This window comes from Juglans microcarpa x Juglans regia, chromosome 7D, assembly GCF_004785595.1.
Source record: "Juglans microcarpa x Juglans regia isolate MS1-56 chromosome 7D, Jm3101_v1.0, whole genome shotgun sequence".
Classification (NCBI taxonomy): Eukaryota; Viridiplantae; Streptophyta; class Magnoliopsida; order Fagales; family Juglandaceae; genus Juglans; species Juglans microcarpa x Juglans regia.
Genome location: NC_054606.1, coordinates 23,216,461 through 23,231,878, shown reverse-complemented (window position 1 = coordinate 23,231,878; position 15,418 = coordinate 23,216,461). Strand labels below are relative to the sequence as shown.

At 32.6% G+C, this 15,418-nt stretch overlaps 1 protein-coding gene across 30 annotated transcripts in view; it reads left to right on the top strand.

Moving 5' to 3' along the window:
- Nucleotides 1-15,418, top strand: part of LOC121239847 — a 128,501-nt gene that overhangs the window by 52,224 nt on the left and 60,859 nt on the right. For 16 of the 30 annotated variants that reach the window (XR_005935385.1, XR_005935386.1, XR_005935379.1 and 13 more), the window contains exons 4-5: nt 13,405-13,497; nt 13,666-13,725. The exons of 1 other annotated variant lie outside the window; for it this stretch is intronic. Coding sequence is in view for 4 of the 29 variants with exons in the window: in XM_041137188.1 (XP_040993122.1) it covers nt 13,405-13,497; nt 13,666-13,725 (153 nt within the window). In the remaining 25 variants the exon portion in view is untranslated. Of the gene's footprint in view, nt 1-1,137; nt 1,458-1,671; nt 1,788-2,798; nt 2,889-4,768; nt 4,947-10,041; nt 10,053-13,404; nt 13,498-13,665; nt 13,726-13,933; nt 14,050-15,044; nt 15,146-15,418 lie in introns of those variants that run through there. 13 more of the 30 variants (XR_005935398.1, XR_005935397.1, XR_005935400.1 and 10 more) reach the window with 11 other exon arrangements.

Below are 15,418 nucleotides of genomic sequence, written 5' to 3'. Positions count from 1 at the left end.
AATAATTTAGATTTCTACTACAGTGATTGGTCAAATATAGACAACCACAATTGGTTCATCAAATATTAAATATTAATTTCTCACTCCAAGCAAATATTAAAATATTAGTTTCTCACTCTAAGCAAAAATAATATTTGGTTTGTAATTAAAAAATTTAGATTTAAATTTAGATGAGTTTAATCAAATATTTTTTATTATTAGCATTTAATGACTTTTGAAAATATAATTTTTTAATATTAATTTAATTAAAATATAATTATTATTAACATTTAATTGGTAGAGATACAAAATGTGATAAAAATAAATTAAATAAAAAATTTATTAAATTAATAATATTTTATTATTATATAGAGAGTAAATGGATAGTCCAATGTGGGAGTTAAATTTAAATTGAATAGGCAAATGTAAAAAAGTGTGATGTTGGCTAAATTTTGAAGATGAATTTGGCCAAGTCAAAGAGGATGCTCTAAAAGAGGCTATCTAAGAATAAATAGTAAAATTTCGACCACTTCTTTATTTCATTTTTATCCCTCTATTTCATTCATTTTCCATTTTTGTCCCTCTGTATGCCTCTGACTAGGGACCGGGGTTGTTTTATTCGATGAGACAAAATGGTAAAAGCCGCTGGCCCTAAAATCCTCCTCTCTCTCTCTCTCTCTCTATCTCGAATTTTTTCATGAGCCCAGAAAACCTAGAAAGTAGGAGGAAGAAATTTCGCAACTAACAAGAAAATGAGTTTTTCTTATTGAAAATGAGGCAACAACCCTCATTCATTAGTGCGAAGGTGTCTTGAATCTCTTGAGATGTTATCAAAGGTCGTTACCAATGATACCATGTGTTGTTTTGTTTTCGAGGAAAAAAAAACATCACTTTCTCTTGTTCTCCATTGCTGAGATAACCTATTGAACTGTATCCTTATATGCTTTTGTAAATGTGATTGGCACAAGTATTAATACTATCAAAGGATAACTTTAATTCTAATTTTTATAATTACTATCATGACTTTGAAAGATTTGCTACATCCATAAAGTTTTTGGTGGATTTTTTTTTTTTCTTTCTTGTACTTCCTTTTTTGTTTTTCTTGGAATATCTTGTTATAATTTTTAAATTCTCATACTATTGTAATTCTTGTTACAGTAAAGTTCCTTTTTGGGTTACTACTTTTGCACCAGCAGATGCTCTCACCATGAAAGAGGAAGCTTGGAACGCATTCTCATAATGCAAATCAGGTTTGCCCAGCCACTAACAATTGACGGCTAAAGAAAAGTTCAAGAGAAATTTCATTTTTTCCCTTCTTCAATTAGATCATTATTTGCTTATCTTTGTCTATTTTTTGTTGTAGTTGAGGTTGTCCTGTCATGAAAATCTGTTGGCTGATTAGACATTGCATTTGATAGGTTACCAGTGTAAAATTTGTTGCTTGAGGTGATTTTTTGTGAACTGCCTCAGCAGACATGGTAAGCATTTGGTTTCCAAATTTGTAGATATGAATCATGAATGTTGACATGCATGGGTTGTTCTTAAGAAAATGAAACTTTTTTTTTTTTTTTTTTTTTTTTTCAGAAATTTATTGTTATGTTTTTTTGGACAATAATGTTTCCTTGACCATTAGATTAAGTGTATACGGGTGATTTTGTAAATCTTCTTGACCATTTGATTAAACATATGTAGAGAACCTGAATTGCAAATATTAATCTGGGTGCAACCCAGAGGAAATCATTAGGTACTGGTGTAAGCTTTGATGGCATTTTAAGCTGCAAGTGAAGATTTAAGCATTATTATCAGAGGTAAGTACTCTATGTCTAACACAGTTCTATCAAATCTTTGATCCAATCCAAAATTATTTACTATAAGAAATTACGCTAGACACACCATAAACTCCTGCAGCTAAATACGGTGAAACTCCAATCAGATGGAACTCTAATTAAAATTCGTATATATAATAGAAACACTACCTGGTGCTGTGATTCCATAGAAGTTGAAATCACCCATGAGTTTCCATAAGTTAACCTCCTAAACCAAGAAATACAATTATATTTAAACAAGAAGGGAGGTCATAACCATGAAAAGAGCATGAATCCTACATTACTTAGAAATGCTAAGAGATATCACCTCTCATGATGGCTTGTCATTTTTGTCTATGGCATGATCACACTCAATCAGCCATAATAGTTAATTGGACTCTAATTTTTCCTTTTGGGTTAATTTCCTATTTTTTTTCCTGCAAAGCGAAATCTCCATTTATTATTGGCTTTAAACATGTAGTAGCATGCTTTTTGGCTGAAATTTCTGACAAACAGAAAAGTTGATGCACTCAATCTAATGTCTAAAAAAGAACACCTTATTTCTGTTTTGATGCCTTTGAAGGTATATGAACACATAACATTTGAAATGAGAAACATACATCCCTTGGGTGTTTTTGTTAACCAGCCTCTATCAGTAAAAAAATGTTACAATTTTTATTATTTTGCTATCCTCTATTTAGAGTGTTTTTGTTAAGAACTCGAGAAACTTGGGTGGCTTTTGCAAACCATTTTAGATGGTAAAGACCCAAGGAGCTTTAACTTTAAAATTATGAACATATGTTCTCTACCTTGCTTTTTCCCGTGGATTATGTCTAGATCTCCTTTCCTAATTTCTATTTGTTGTGGAGAATTTGATATTTGCTTCTTCTTAATTCACTTGATCTAAAATACTGTATAGCTCATATTTTCTTTGGAATTTTTATAATGTGTCCGTTTTTCTTCATAGTCTTTATTTGTCAGTAGTTAACATTCATTAGCTTTTATATGTGCTAGAGCTATATTGGCAGAGTATTCTGGTCCTGTTCTTGGAGTATTGTCTGCAGTGTTATATGGATGGAGAGGCCGTGTCTGGAAGAAGGAAGCTCTCTCTAATATGCTTGGTTGTCATTGATTTTAGAGTGTATGATGTTTGAATAATGTTCATCATATCAGTTAAAGATCATAATCTTAGAGCATGTAAGCTTTGGTTTTATTTCAGACATGTTTTTTTTTTTTCTTTGTTTTCATCCAATGCTTAACATGAATGCAAGAGTTTTGCAACACATAGGGTTAATGACAATATATATCGAAGTTTTATTAGGAATTAATAAAATCATCTACATGAATCCGGTAGAAAATGTCAAGCAAATACATAAATTAAGTTGCCAAAACTAGCTAGATCATCATCCTATATAATCGTCAAGTCCAGTAATAATACTTTAGTTCCCTCATCAAGTTAAAGATCAGTCGTCAGACTCTTCTCTACCATCGTTTTCATCAGTATTATTATTTGGGACACTATCGGGAAGATGCACATACGACTCTTGGTAAAAGCTATAACTACTAGGATCCAATTGAGATGGCAAACTCATCCACAGATCCTCTTGGAATTCACTCGGTTCATTTAGATAGTTAGACCCAAAGACTATCTGATCTGTGGAATTATACGCCCAGTTGGACCATCCAATTGGTGGAACCATCGTGGCAGGAAGATCAAGATGACTTGCATAATTAGAGTAGCCATTGAAAGTAGCCCTAGTATCGAGAGCATAACCGTTACTGCATTGAGTAGCTGATTCTGGCTGCTGGAACCCATTTTAGAAGGTACTGGCCATGGTGATCTGCATATTATCCCAGGCACCCATTATTGGTACCTCAACATCAGCAATGTGGGCATCTTTGAGATTTTCACAATTCATCTTATCTATATGCTCATCATTCCCCCATCACAATCATCTAGCAGAGAAGCTGAACCGACCATCGTAGGAACGTTATCTTCAATTTGAATTTTGATTGATTTATCAGGTTTTTTATAAATCCTGCATAAGACCCAGTCATCCAACTACATAGTACAAGATTTAGTGCTGATGATGGTCAGTTTTTGAGAATATAATTGAGATCCTTAAAACGAACATATATATTAATTAGTAAAAGGATGAAAAACTACATACCCTCATGCCATTTGAGCCTCTTTCGGTATAGGGTGAATCCTCGACTCTAAATTTATGCATAATCCAGTCGGTCTTTTTACCCTTTGGAGCCTTTCCTATATAAAAAACCAATGCCTTCCTATACCCAACTACGGTTCCTTTGGATTTGATTTTCCTGTCAGCTCCGGTGGCTTTCCAATATCCATCACCAGCAGCTCGATTTGGCCGTCTTCCATTTCGATACTTTCGATCTCTTGGGGTGAAAATATATACTTGATCTTCTTGATAATCCTTGTCTTTTGCTTTTAATGGAAGAAATTCAAGTGTTACTTTCTAGTTCAACTTCTGATCTTTAATATGAAATAGTCTTAATTTAAGCTTGTAGTATGGAATGTCATGACTGTATGCACCACATGAATATGCACTCACAAGCAAGATAATTAGTTCTACTTGATTAATTGCACATTAATTAGTCAAACAAAATGAAGCATATCAAACACAATGAATTAAACAAAATTGAAGTTGAACATGAGTCAGAGTTAGCAAGTTGAGTACCATGAATATTTGTTTATAATTAGTTCTTCTAGTTTTGCTAAGTGCATTCGACATGGAAAGAAGAAGATAGTTGACATCAGGAAAATTAAGGTATCTGAACAATATCTACCATGATTTTCACATTCAGATTATAAATAATTAGCAAGAAAGGAACTTTATATCATGCAAAGTTATGTTCAAACCTCCACTATCAGTGCAATAAAATTAGTACTACATACCTGCAAGAAAATTTGGGTTATATGCATATAGGTTAACCTCTACGATGTTATTAATTGGCAGGGGCTGGTTCCATACTTTTTTTTCCAAGTAAAAGATGATGAGCTCTTCGTCTGTTGTTAGGAATATGTACCCGGGAGGTTTGTTAAAAAATCCAGCTTGTTCCTTAATCTTGTTGTTGCTGTTGAAATTGTTTGACTCCATAGCACACGACTCTTCTTTGAAAGTAATTGCAGCAGACGTCCTCGATTTGTTTTATCATAATGCTGTAGGATAAACATTCTTATAGCCATTCTAGTTGTTCCATTCCTTGAGGGAGTTAAAAGACTAACTAAAGTTCATTTTTCATCCCTTTCTGAATTCATATTTCTTTATTGGTTTTCTTTCCTTTTTTTCCCGTTTGTCCAGTAAGTATCATGTCCTTAATGTAACAGTCAAGCATACATTGATGTAGTTCTGTTCATATATAGTTGGAATAAATTCTCTCTCAAAATGATTTCATGCACGATGCCTTTTTTGCGATTATCTTCTTCATCAGAATCTACAAGTATATTAATGTGTCAGTAACTTTTGTTTATAACCGAAAAGCCATGGTTTTCTAAAATTTGATACTAAAAAAAAAAAGAAAAAAGAAAAAAAAAAAGGATCAATTTTTAGTAAAATCAAGTAGATCAACGTCTCCCGGCATGAAGGTTTAGGTTCCATATCATACTTCTTTATATTTATCTATTTCATTTAAATTTAATCTCCATATTGAATTATTCATTCACTATTTATATAATAATAAAATATTATTAATTTAATAATTTTTTTAATTTATTTTTATCACATTTTGTAGTTCTACCAATTAAATGTTAATAATAATTATATTCTAATTAAATTAATATTAAAAAAACCATTTTTAAAAGTCATTTAATTCAAATAACAATAAATATTTGATTAAACTCATCTAAAATTCTATCTAAATTTCTTAATTACAAACCAAATAGTATTTTTTATTGGAGTGAGAAATTAATATTTTAATGTTTGATGAACCAACAGTAATCTTCTATCTTTTGCCCAACATTATAGTTGAAATCTAAATTATTTTAGATATGCTCAATTCAATATGTGATCTTTTTAACACAGATTATCTAAATTTTAATTATCATTCTCATTTGACCAAGTCAACAAGTGCTACCACGGGAAGGGACAGGAGTTTTGGTTGGCGACGAAGAGGGATATAGCCCTAAGCAACAAGTGCTGTGATTTTTTGAGGACTGAATATGGGTAACCTCCATATTGGAGGCAGGATGAGGACAAAGGCATGGTCAGGAATGGCGAAGGACGGTGGGTTTTGCCGGAAAGACCCAGATTGGAGGCACACCCACGGGACACGGCCCACCACCTTGAACAAGCACTCAAGATTGCTACCTCTGATGAGATCTATGGTTAATGAATCGTGAGGACCCCATGCACGAGTTTTGATGGTAAGTCGTCCGAGAATTGTTACATGTTATAAAAATAATCGCAATACTTACCTACAAGTATCATTTCTCATTTTTAAGCGAAGCATCCTTCAAACTGTACACGGGCAACTTTACCTGCCTGAAAATCCAAGTTGATGTTCTGTAAATTGATCATTAATTTCCTTTCTTAGATGAGTAATGCTCCATTTGCAGGATGGAAAAGGAATCAAAATGGCTAGTTATTGCTGGACCTATGCACTTGACCATAAACATGTCGTTCAAGCAAACCTACGTCACTTGAAATTAATAAGGGTGCGGCTATCATGCCCCTTATTGACCGCTGAGCATACCGTCTAACGTAATTTTTTTTATATATTTTTTTAGTATATTTGAATATTTTTAAAAAATAAAAAAATTATATATCAATGTACTTAAAATTACATTCTTAATTATTAAGTAAAAAAAAAAAAATTTTTGCCAAGCGGTCAAATGGAGCGGTACAAATGGAAGAACAAATTAATGTTTTTCAATTAATAAATGAGTATAAGTGTTGAGTCAGCGATAAAATTAAAAACTGGGACTCAAAATTTGTAAGTCAGGTACTAAGTAATATTAATACATTTATAATTTCTTTAAGGTTGTTTTACCACCCATTAAACAAATATCACTTAATTATGTAATTATGTTAAATTATTAAATATGAATCTTAATTTTACAAAATTATTTTTTATTTAATATAGAATTATAAAATAATTATAAATTAATATTTTTCAAAATCATGTATTCCTTATTGTAGGCGGCATATCTGATATCTTAGAGTGCTAGTAGTGGCCTCAACAAATTTTGACCAAAATTTGACTAGAAAATTTACTTTTACAAATTTAGTTAGCCACTTTTCAATAACATCAAATAATGGACTCAAAAAATATATCATTATTCTATTAAAATATTGATTTTAAACTTTTCGTTTATTTTAATTCTAATTATAGCTTGAATATTTATTTGTTATTAAAAAACTACACATTAATTTTCTAACGTTCATATTATTCCAACGGATAAAATTTTCTAACGATTTTTATTTACAACGGCAATATTTTTTGAACTAATATTTGGTTGTATTAAAATTTATGGTTGTATTAAAATTTATGGGAAAGGGTAGTGAAATTTCAAAACTTGAATTTGAACCGCTGGCCTAGTTTGTTCAAAGCAGAATGCTCTCAAACTATGCGGGTGAGAAGCAAATAGCGGGAGAGAAGTAGGAAGATAATTTTTTAGTCAAAAAATAATATTTGGCTAACCCCTTGGACTCAACAAATTTGGTCAGTGATATAATATGCGGCTAAAATCACTATTTATTTGTTGAGTCCATTGTTGCACTTTATTTTACATTTTAGCTAACTTTGTTGAGTCCACTACTAGTGCTCTTAGAGAGAAATGTTAGAGCATTGGTATTGGCTTCGTCAAAAGCCTAATCAAATATAAAATATGAACAATTTTATCAAAAGAGAGCTACATTAGATTAGCTAAAGAGATAAGTGTGAAGTTTTGAGATACAGTAAATGTATGTGTTTTTTTCAAATTTGAAGGACTACTATACACCAATCAAATCTATTTTTTATTCACTTTTAATCTCCAACAGTCTTTTTTATTCACATTTAATCTCTAACCATCTTATAATAATAATGTAAGAATCAAATTAAATTATTAAATAACATATGATTAATGTAATTATAAAATATGAAGAAAATGAAAATACTATTATTAAAAAATAATATTATATTATTATTTTAATGAATTCAATGGCTAATCCAATGTGGAGTTATGGATAAGGAGGTTTTAGATATATGAAAAACATGTACTTTTCATCAAAATTTGAAAATGAATTTGATGAGTCCAATGCTAGTGCTCTTACTATGCAGTTATACTACTCTTTTTTTATTAATTATTTATTAAAAAATAAAAAAAGTTAAAACACAAACATAAAGTGATAGAAGGAATCTAGAGTTTTGATCTTCTTCTTGTGTTTACAGACGCAATTTTATTTTAAATCGGATTATGCAAGTTTCTTTGTGGCCATATTCATTATGCATATATTTAGACGGTACTTATATATAATGAAATCGGATTATGCAAGTTTCTTAATTAAGATGCTTGAATTTTCCTCTTAAAAGATTTTAATCGCTATAGTGTAATTTATTGTGGAATTTGTACAATCATAACATAGTAATGTACGTATGCTTCGAGGATGAAAAAAATTAATTTTAAACTAAATCATGATCATGTCAAAAAATGTATATCTGTTAGATCCACCGAACAGAGCCTGTTGACTCGCGACAATGAAGCTTTGAGAAGCCCCCATCATGGTTATGAATTATGTTAAGAATTAATGATTATGTAAACTCTTTTGATATAGTGATATTTCTATAATGACAGGGTCAAAATACAAAGCAATTGGACACTTCTCCAAAATCCACCAATAAGAAAGATTAGTGATCGAGAGTGAAAAAAGATGGATAAAAGTAGGAACTGATGCACTAAAGTGGAGATCGAGATCATTCAATGCTTTGATCAATGCCTGCACTAGCAACGATTATCATCCACGCAAACATTAGATGCAATAATTTTTGGCTCAATTTTAGTGCAGTGAGGATAGGGGTCATAAGGGAGGCTAGGGTTTCTACAATATGAGTATTGAGTAGAGAGAGAGACTGGGATTTTTACCCTTTTGACACTGGTGGTTTTTTAAAAAAAATTCGGGTTTGGGGTTTTAAACCCAGTACCCGACCCGGATGTACTTGGGTTTTGGAGGACGGGTATCGACCTGGGTTTGTTTCGAGCAAGAACCTGTAATCGGAACCTGGTTATCCTCGATTCCTATCCTAATCTCAGTGGTTGGTGGAGGAGGAGTGATTCTTACGTGGATGTCATTGCTACTGATCATACAAACCCCTCTGAAATACCCTTCATTTCCCCATCTTTCAGAATTATTTGTAGAAAACTGCCCCCATGTTGACTTCATTGCCAATGTTTCCACATCTTGAAGTTGGGTTATTTCTACAAAAACCCAGCTAGAAGCCTCCTCCTCAGCCTCAGCCTCTATACTCATTGCCTTTTCATTTGCGACTCTACAAGTAAATAACTAGGCCCGTTTAAATTCAGAGATGAGTTGAGATAGTTTGTGAATAGTAGAATAAAATATTGTTAAAATATTATTTTTAATACTATTATTGTTTTGGATTTGAAAAAATTGAATTATTTATTATATTTTGCTTGAAAATTTAAAAAAGTTGTAATTATGAGATGAGATGAGTTGAAATGGTTTGAAGTGCTTTCCTAATCCAAACAAGGGCTTAGCTATAATTACCTCATTTTCTTATTGTATTATTCCATACTTGCTCTCTCTTCCTCTCTTTGTGTTTTGATTCTAAAGGTTAAAGGCTTAACCAAATTAATATCAAATTGTCTTAGGGCTTTTGGATCAATGGTTAGATTTTTAACAAGTGGTATCAGAGAAGGGACTACATCACGGGTTTAAGTCACGGATGGGTGATCTATAAGTTGGATTAAAATGCCATTAATACTATGTATGAGCATAATATTAAGTAATTGAATACTGATAGATGAGTAAAGCTGCCAAAAGGAAAATGGCTACCATCGGGTCAGTATCGATAGAGTGGGCTGCTGTGGATGTCGAATTTGAAAGCGTGGTGGAATGTTATGATCCCGAAGGTTAAAGGCTTAACCAAATTATTATCCAGTAGTTCTAGGGCTTTTGAATCAGTTGGGTCCTTAACATTTTGTGCTCCACTCGCTGTAGGCTCTCTCTTTCCTCTCATCTCTGTCTGATCCTAATTGCCGCACTCCACCGTACGTTGCCACTTTGGTAAGTTTCTCTCTCTCCTTCCCTCCCTTTCTCTCTGTATCCCTCTTAGGGTTCATAAATGGTCCGGTCGGTCCGGACCGAACCATACCGAGACTTAGACCGGTCCGGTCCAGTCCACATTTTAAAGGACCGAAAAGTTTCGGTCCGGTCCACGGTCTAGGGTTTTTCCGGACGGGACCGGACCGAATGAAAAATTAAAATATATATATGTATTTTATATATAATAATTGTACAATTAACAATATAAAATTTTAAATATATTATTAATACTTGTTAATATTCGATAAATTAACAATATTTTATATATATCTTCATCTAACTTATCACTATTAACAATATAAAATTTTAAATGTTATTAACACTTGTTAATATTCTATAAATTAACTAATATATAATATTAATTAGTTAATTATATAGTAATTTTATAAATTAATAAGATAAGTTTTATCTAATTTATTATAATTGACCATATAAAATATTTTTTTGTTGAGTTTGTTATATAATCCATATTAAAAAGTCACTTAATTTAATTTAGTATTTTAAATAAATTTTTTTATTAATTATTTAAAAAAATAAAAAACATTGGGCCAAACCGATTGGTCCGGTCCCTTTGGGTGTTCAGTTTGGTCCGGTCTGGAAAAATGATGGACCGAAGACCATTTGCACCCCTAATCCCTCTGCTCCAAAATTGATTTTTTTTTCCCATTGAATACCAATGCACCGATGCCTTTGTTTGTGGGTTTTTGTTGTCGACAACCCCTTCGCCTGATTTCTATTGTGCAGTGGTAAACCCTATTTCTCTCAATTCCTCCGTGCCCCACCCCTACAGGTTTTCTTTTTCGCTCCTTTGATTTTCTATTGTAGTTGGTTGCAACTCCCAGTGAGGTTTACGTGTTTCTTCGTTAGATTACCAATACGTTGAGGCTTCTGTGTGTGGGTTTTTTGTTGTTGAAGGCCGCGTCTCGATTCCACACTATCGTGGTTACCACACCAGTAAGGCTCTGCCTCTCGCTATTGTTTCCCTCTTTGAATTAATTGCACTCTGTCATGCAATGCCGTCTCGCTAACCCCTTAGGTTCTCACTTCCGTAGAGATACTCTCTATTTTGGTTTTGACCCGTGACTAACATAGGTTATCGGCGCCAACCTTTTGCTGCCAAAGGCATTGAAATCAGTCCTGGACAGCACCTTCTTGCCATTAAGTTTGTCGTATCGGCCACATGGAATTAGGTATATTTCCTGAGTGTTAATCTCATTTTTCAGTGTTAATTGCGTGACATGATTTGATCATTGGAAATGAGTTGACCTCTATTTGTTTGGTAGAATCTGCAAACTGTGTAAATTCTTGGTGGGTTGATATGTGGAGGTTCTTTTAATTTTGATGTTGTGGATCCATGAAGAAGCGTACTTAGTAATGTGCTATGTGTTAATGTGTCAGCTTGTGGGCGGTCTGGTTATTTACATGTCGATAATAATTTTTTCTAACTTGTAATTTTTTCTAACTTGTAATTTTGGGTTGTTGCTTGACTTGTGGGTGGTGATTGGTTAAGTGAAGTTGAGGAATGTATGGATATGTGGCGTGTTTTGCTTAACATGTTGAGTGCAAGAATGGTCTATTTGATTGTTAGAAATGTCGGGATAAACGTAGGCTGTTTGTTGTTTGATAAATTAAGGATAAGTTTGCTTTGAATGTATGAGTTATTGGGTTGATGTGTGGTTGTGTGTGTTGAGTTTTGTGGCTGTTTGGGTTGATGTGTGATTGTTTGGGGATTTACATGTTGCTGTTGGGTTCTTGGACATGTCGGGCAAATATATATTAGTTATTGGTTTGATAAAGCGAGGGATAATTGTTTTTGAATGTGTGATTGTTTGATTGACATGCGGATTTTGAATGGTGAAATGAATTTGAGTAAGTTGAGATAAATTGTTGGTTTATTGTTATTAGGAAGTTGTGATGTGATGTTTTAAATAATGGAGACATGTTGATGAAATTGTGTGCGCCGAAATATTGGTTGAAATTATAGTATTTTGCTAGACTTTTCATAAAAATAATAGATTGAAGCTGATTTTATGAAAATATGCATTTTGTTTTGCTATGAAAAACTTGAAAATAACCTTGGTCATTTTATCTGCATTGATCATGATATTCGTATAAGAAAAGAAAAAAATTTTCTATCATGACTGGTATAGATATGTGTAATTTTTGACATTTTGTATTCAGTTGTATAAAAGAGCAATTATGAAAATATGAAATTTGGTGCATGATTATATGAAGATTGTTTGGTTTTATTTAGTACTCTGTTATGATATGATGTTGAGGTCCTTGTAGAGGAACATCTATATTTAGTGCGAACAAATGAGTTTTTTATTCTACAAGTAAAAGAGACTATCTAAGAATGAATGGTGAATTTCAACCACTTCTTTATTCCATTTTTATCACTCTATTTTATTCATTTTCCATTTTTGTCCCCTTGTATGCCTCTGTCTGGGGTTGTTTTATTCGATGGGACAAAATGGTAAAAGCCAGAGGCCCTAAAATCCACCTCTCTCTCTCTCTCTCTCTCTCTCTCTCTCTCTCTCGAATTTTTTTCAAGAGCCCAGAAAACCTAGAAAGTAGGGGAAAGAAACTTTCCAACTAACAAGAAAATGAGTTTTTCTTATCGAAAATGAAGCAACAACCCTCATTCATTTTGGCTCAAAACACCGATTCAAAGTTTATTTAGTTTTTATTGTTGTTGCATTTGGTGGACTTTCTTCCTCAGTTACCCGCTGGTTAAGGTACGAATGGAGGTTTTCTTCAGTTTTTGTATTTTCTTCTTCTTCTTTCTTCTTCTCTCATTTTTGGGTCTAATCTGTGAGTTAAGGAGGTCGAAGTTTCTGTGAATAGATGGCTTAGATTTAGGGTTGTGTTTTGGTCAATTAGAATTGGGGGTTTATTGTATTGGGTTTAATTTGTTGACAAATCATTGAATCGAGAAATGAACCAACATCACTTTTTAAGTTCATATGAGTGTGAAAGTGTCTTAAATCTCTTGAGATGTTATCAAAGGTCGTTACCAAGGATACCATGTGTTGTTTTGTTTTCGAGGAAAAAAAAAACATCACTTTCTCTTCTTCTCCATTGCTGAGATAATCTATTGAACTGTATCCTTATATGCTTTTGCGAATGTGACTGGCACAAGTATTAATACTATCAAAGGATAACTTTAATTCTAATTTTTATAATTACTATCATGACTTTGAAGGATCTCTACATCCATAAAGTTTTTGGTGGATTTTTTTTTTCTTTCTTGTACTTCCTTTTTTGTTTTTCTTGGGATATCTTGTTATGATTTTTAAATTCTCATACTATTGTAACTCTTGTTGCAGCAAAGTTCCTTCTTGGCTTACTACTTTTGCACTAGCAGATGCTCTCACCATGAAAGAGGAAGCCTTGGAATGCATTCCCAGAATGCAAAACAGGTTTGCCCAGCCACTAACAATTGGCGGCTAAAGAAAAGTTCAAAAGAAATTTCATTTTTTCCCTTCTTCAATTGGATCATTATTTGCTTATCTTTTTCTATTTTTTGTTGTAGTTGAAGTTTTCCTGTCATAAAAATTTGTGGGCTGATTAGACATTGCATTTGATAGGTTGCCAGTCTAAAATTTGTAGCTCGAGGTGATTTTTTGTTAACTGCCTCGGCAGACAAGGTAAGCATTTGGTTTCCAAATTTGTAGTTAGGAATCTTAAATGTTGACATGCACGGGTTGTTCATAAGAAAAGGAAATTCCTTTTTTTATTTTCAGAAATTTATTATTATGTTTTTTTGGACAATAATGTTTCCTTGACCAATAGATTAAGTGTGTACGTACGGGTGATTTTGTAAATCTTCTTGACCATTTGATTAAATACATGTAGAGAACCTGAATTGCAAATATTAATCTGGGTGCAACCCAGAGGAAATCATTAGGTATTGGTTTAAGCTCCGATGGCATTTGAAGCTGCAAGTGAAGATTTAAGCATTATTATCAGAGGTAAGTACTCTATGTTTAACACAGTTCTATCAAGTCTTTGATCCAATCCAATATTATTTACAATAAGAAATTACGCTAGACACACTGTAAACTCCTGCAGCTAAATACGATGAAACTCTAATAAGATGGAACTCTAATTAAATTTCGTATACATAATAGAAACAATTCCTGGTGCTGTGATTCCATGAAGATGAATCACCCATGAGTTTCCTTAAGTTAACCTCCTAAACCAAGAAATACAATTATATTTAAACAAGAAGGGAGGTCATAACCACGAAAAGAGCATGAATCCTACATTACTTAGAAATGTTAAGAGATATCACCTCTCATGATGGCTTGTCATTTTTGCCTATGGCATGATCACACTCAACCGGCCATAATATTTAATTCGACTCTAATTTTTCCTTTTGGGTTAGTTTCCTTTTTTTTTTCTTCCAGCAAAGTGAAATCTCCATTTATTATTGGCTTTAAATATGTAGTAGCATGCTTTTTGGCTTAAATTTCTGACAAACAGAAAAGTTGATGCACTCAATCTAATATCGAAAAAAGAATACCTTATTTCTGTTTTGATGCCTTTGCAGGTATATGAACTCATAACATTTGAAATGAGAAAGATGTATCCCTTGGGTGTTCTTGTTAACCAGCCTCTATCAGATAAAAAAATGTTATAATTTTTATTATTTTGCTATCCTCTATTCAGAGTATTTTTGTTAAGAACTCGAGAAACTGGAGTGGCTTTTGCAAACCATTTTAGATGGTAATGACCCAAGGAGCTTTAACTTTAACATTTTGAACATATGTTCTCTACCTTTCTTTTTCCAGTGGATTATGTCTTGATCCCTTTCCTAATTTCTATTTGTTGTGGAGAATTTGATATTTGCTTCTTCTTAATCACTTGATCTAAAATACTGTATAGCTCACATTTTCCTTGGAATTTTTATAATGTGTCCTTTTTTCTTCATAGTGTCTATTTGTCAGTAGTTAACATTCATTAGCTTTTATGTGTGCTAGAGCTATATTGGCAGAGTATTTTGGTCCTGTTCTTGGAGTATTGTCAGCAGTGTTATATGGATGGAGAGGCCGTATCTGGAAGAAGGTAGTTCTCTCTGATATGCTTCGTTGTCATTGATTTTAGGGTGGATGATGTTTGAATAATGTTCATCATATCAGTTAAAGATCATAATCTTAGAGCATGTAAGCTTTGGTTTTATTTCTAACATGTTTTTCTTTTTTTCTGTTTTCATCCAATGCTTAACATGAATGCAAGAGTTTTGCAACACATGAGGTTAATGACAATATCAATCGAAGTTTTATTAGGAATTAATAAATGCCGTCTACATCAATCTGGTAGAAAATGTCAAGCAAATAC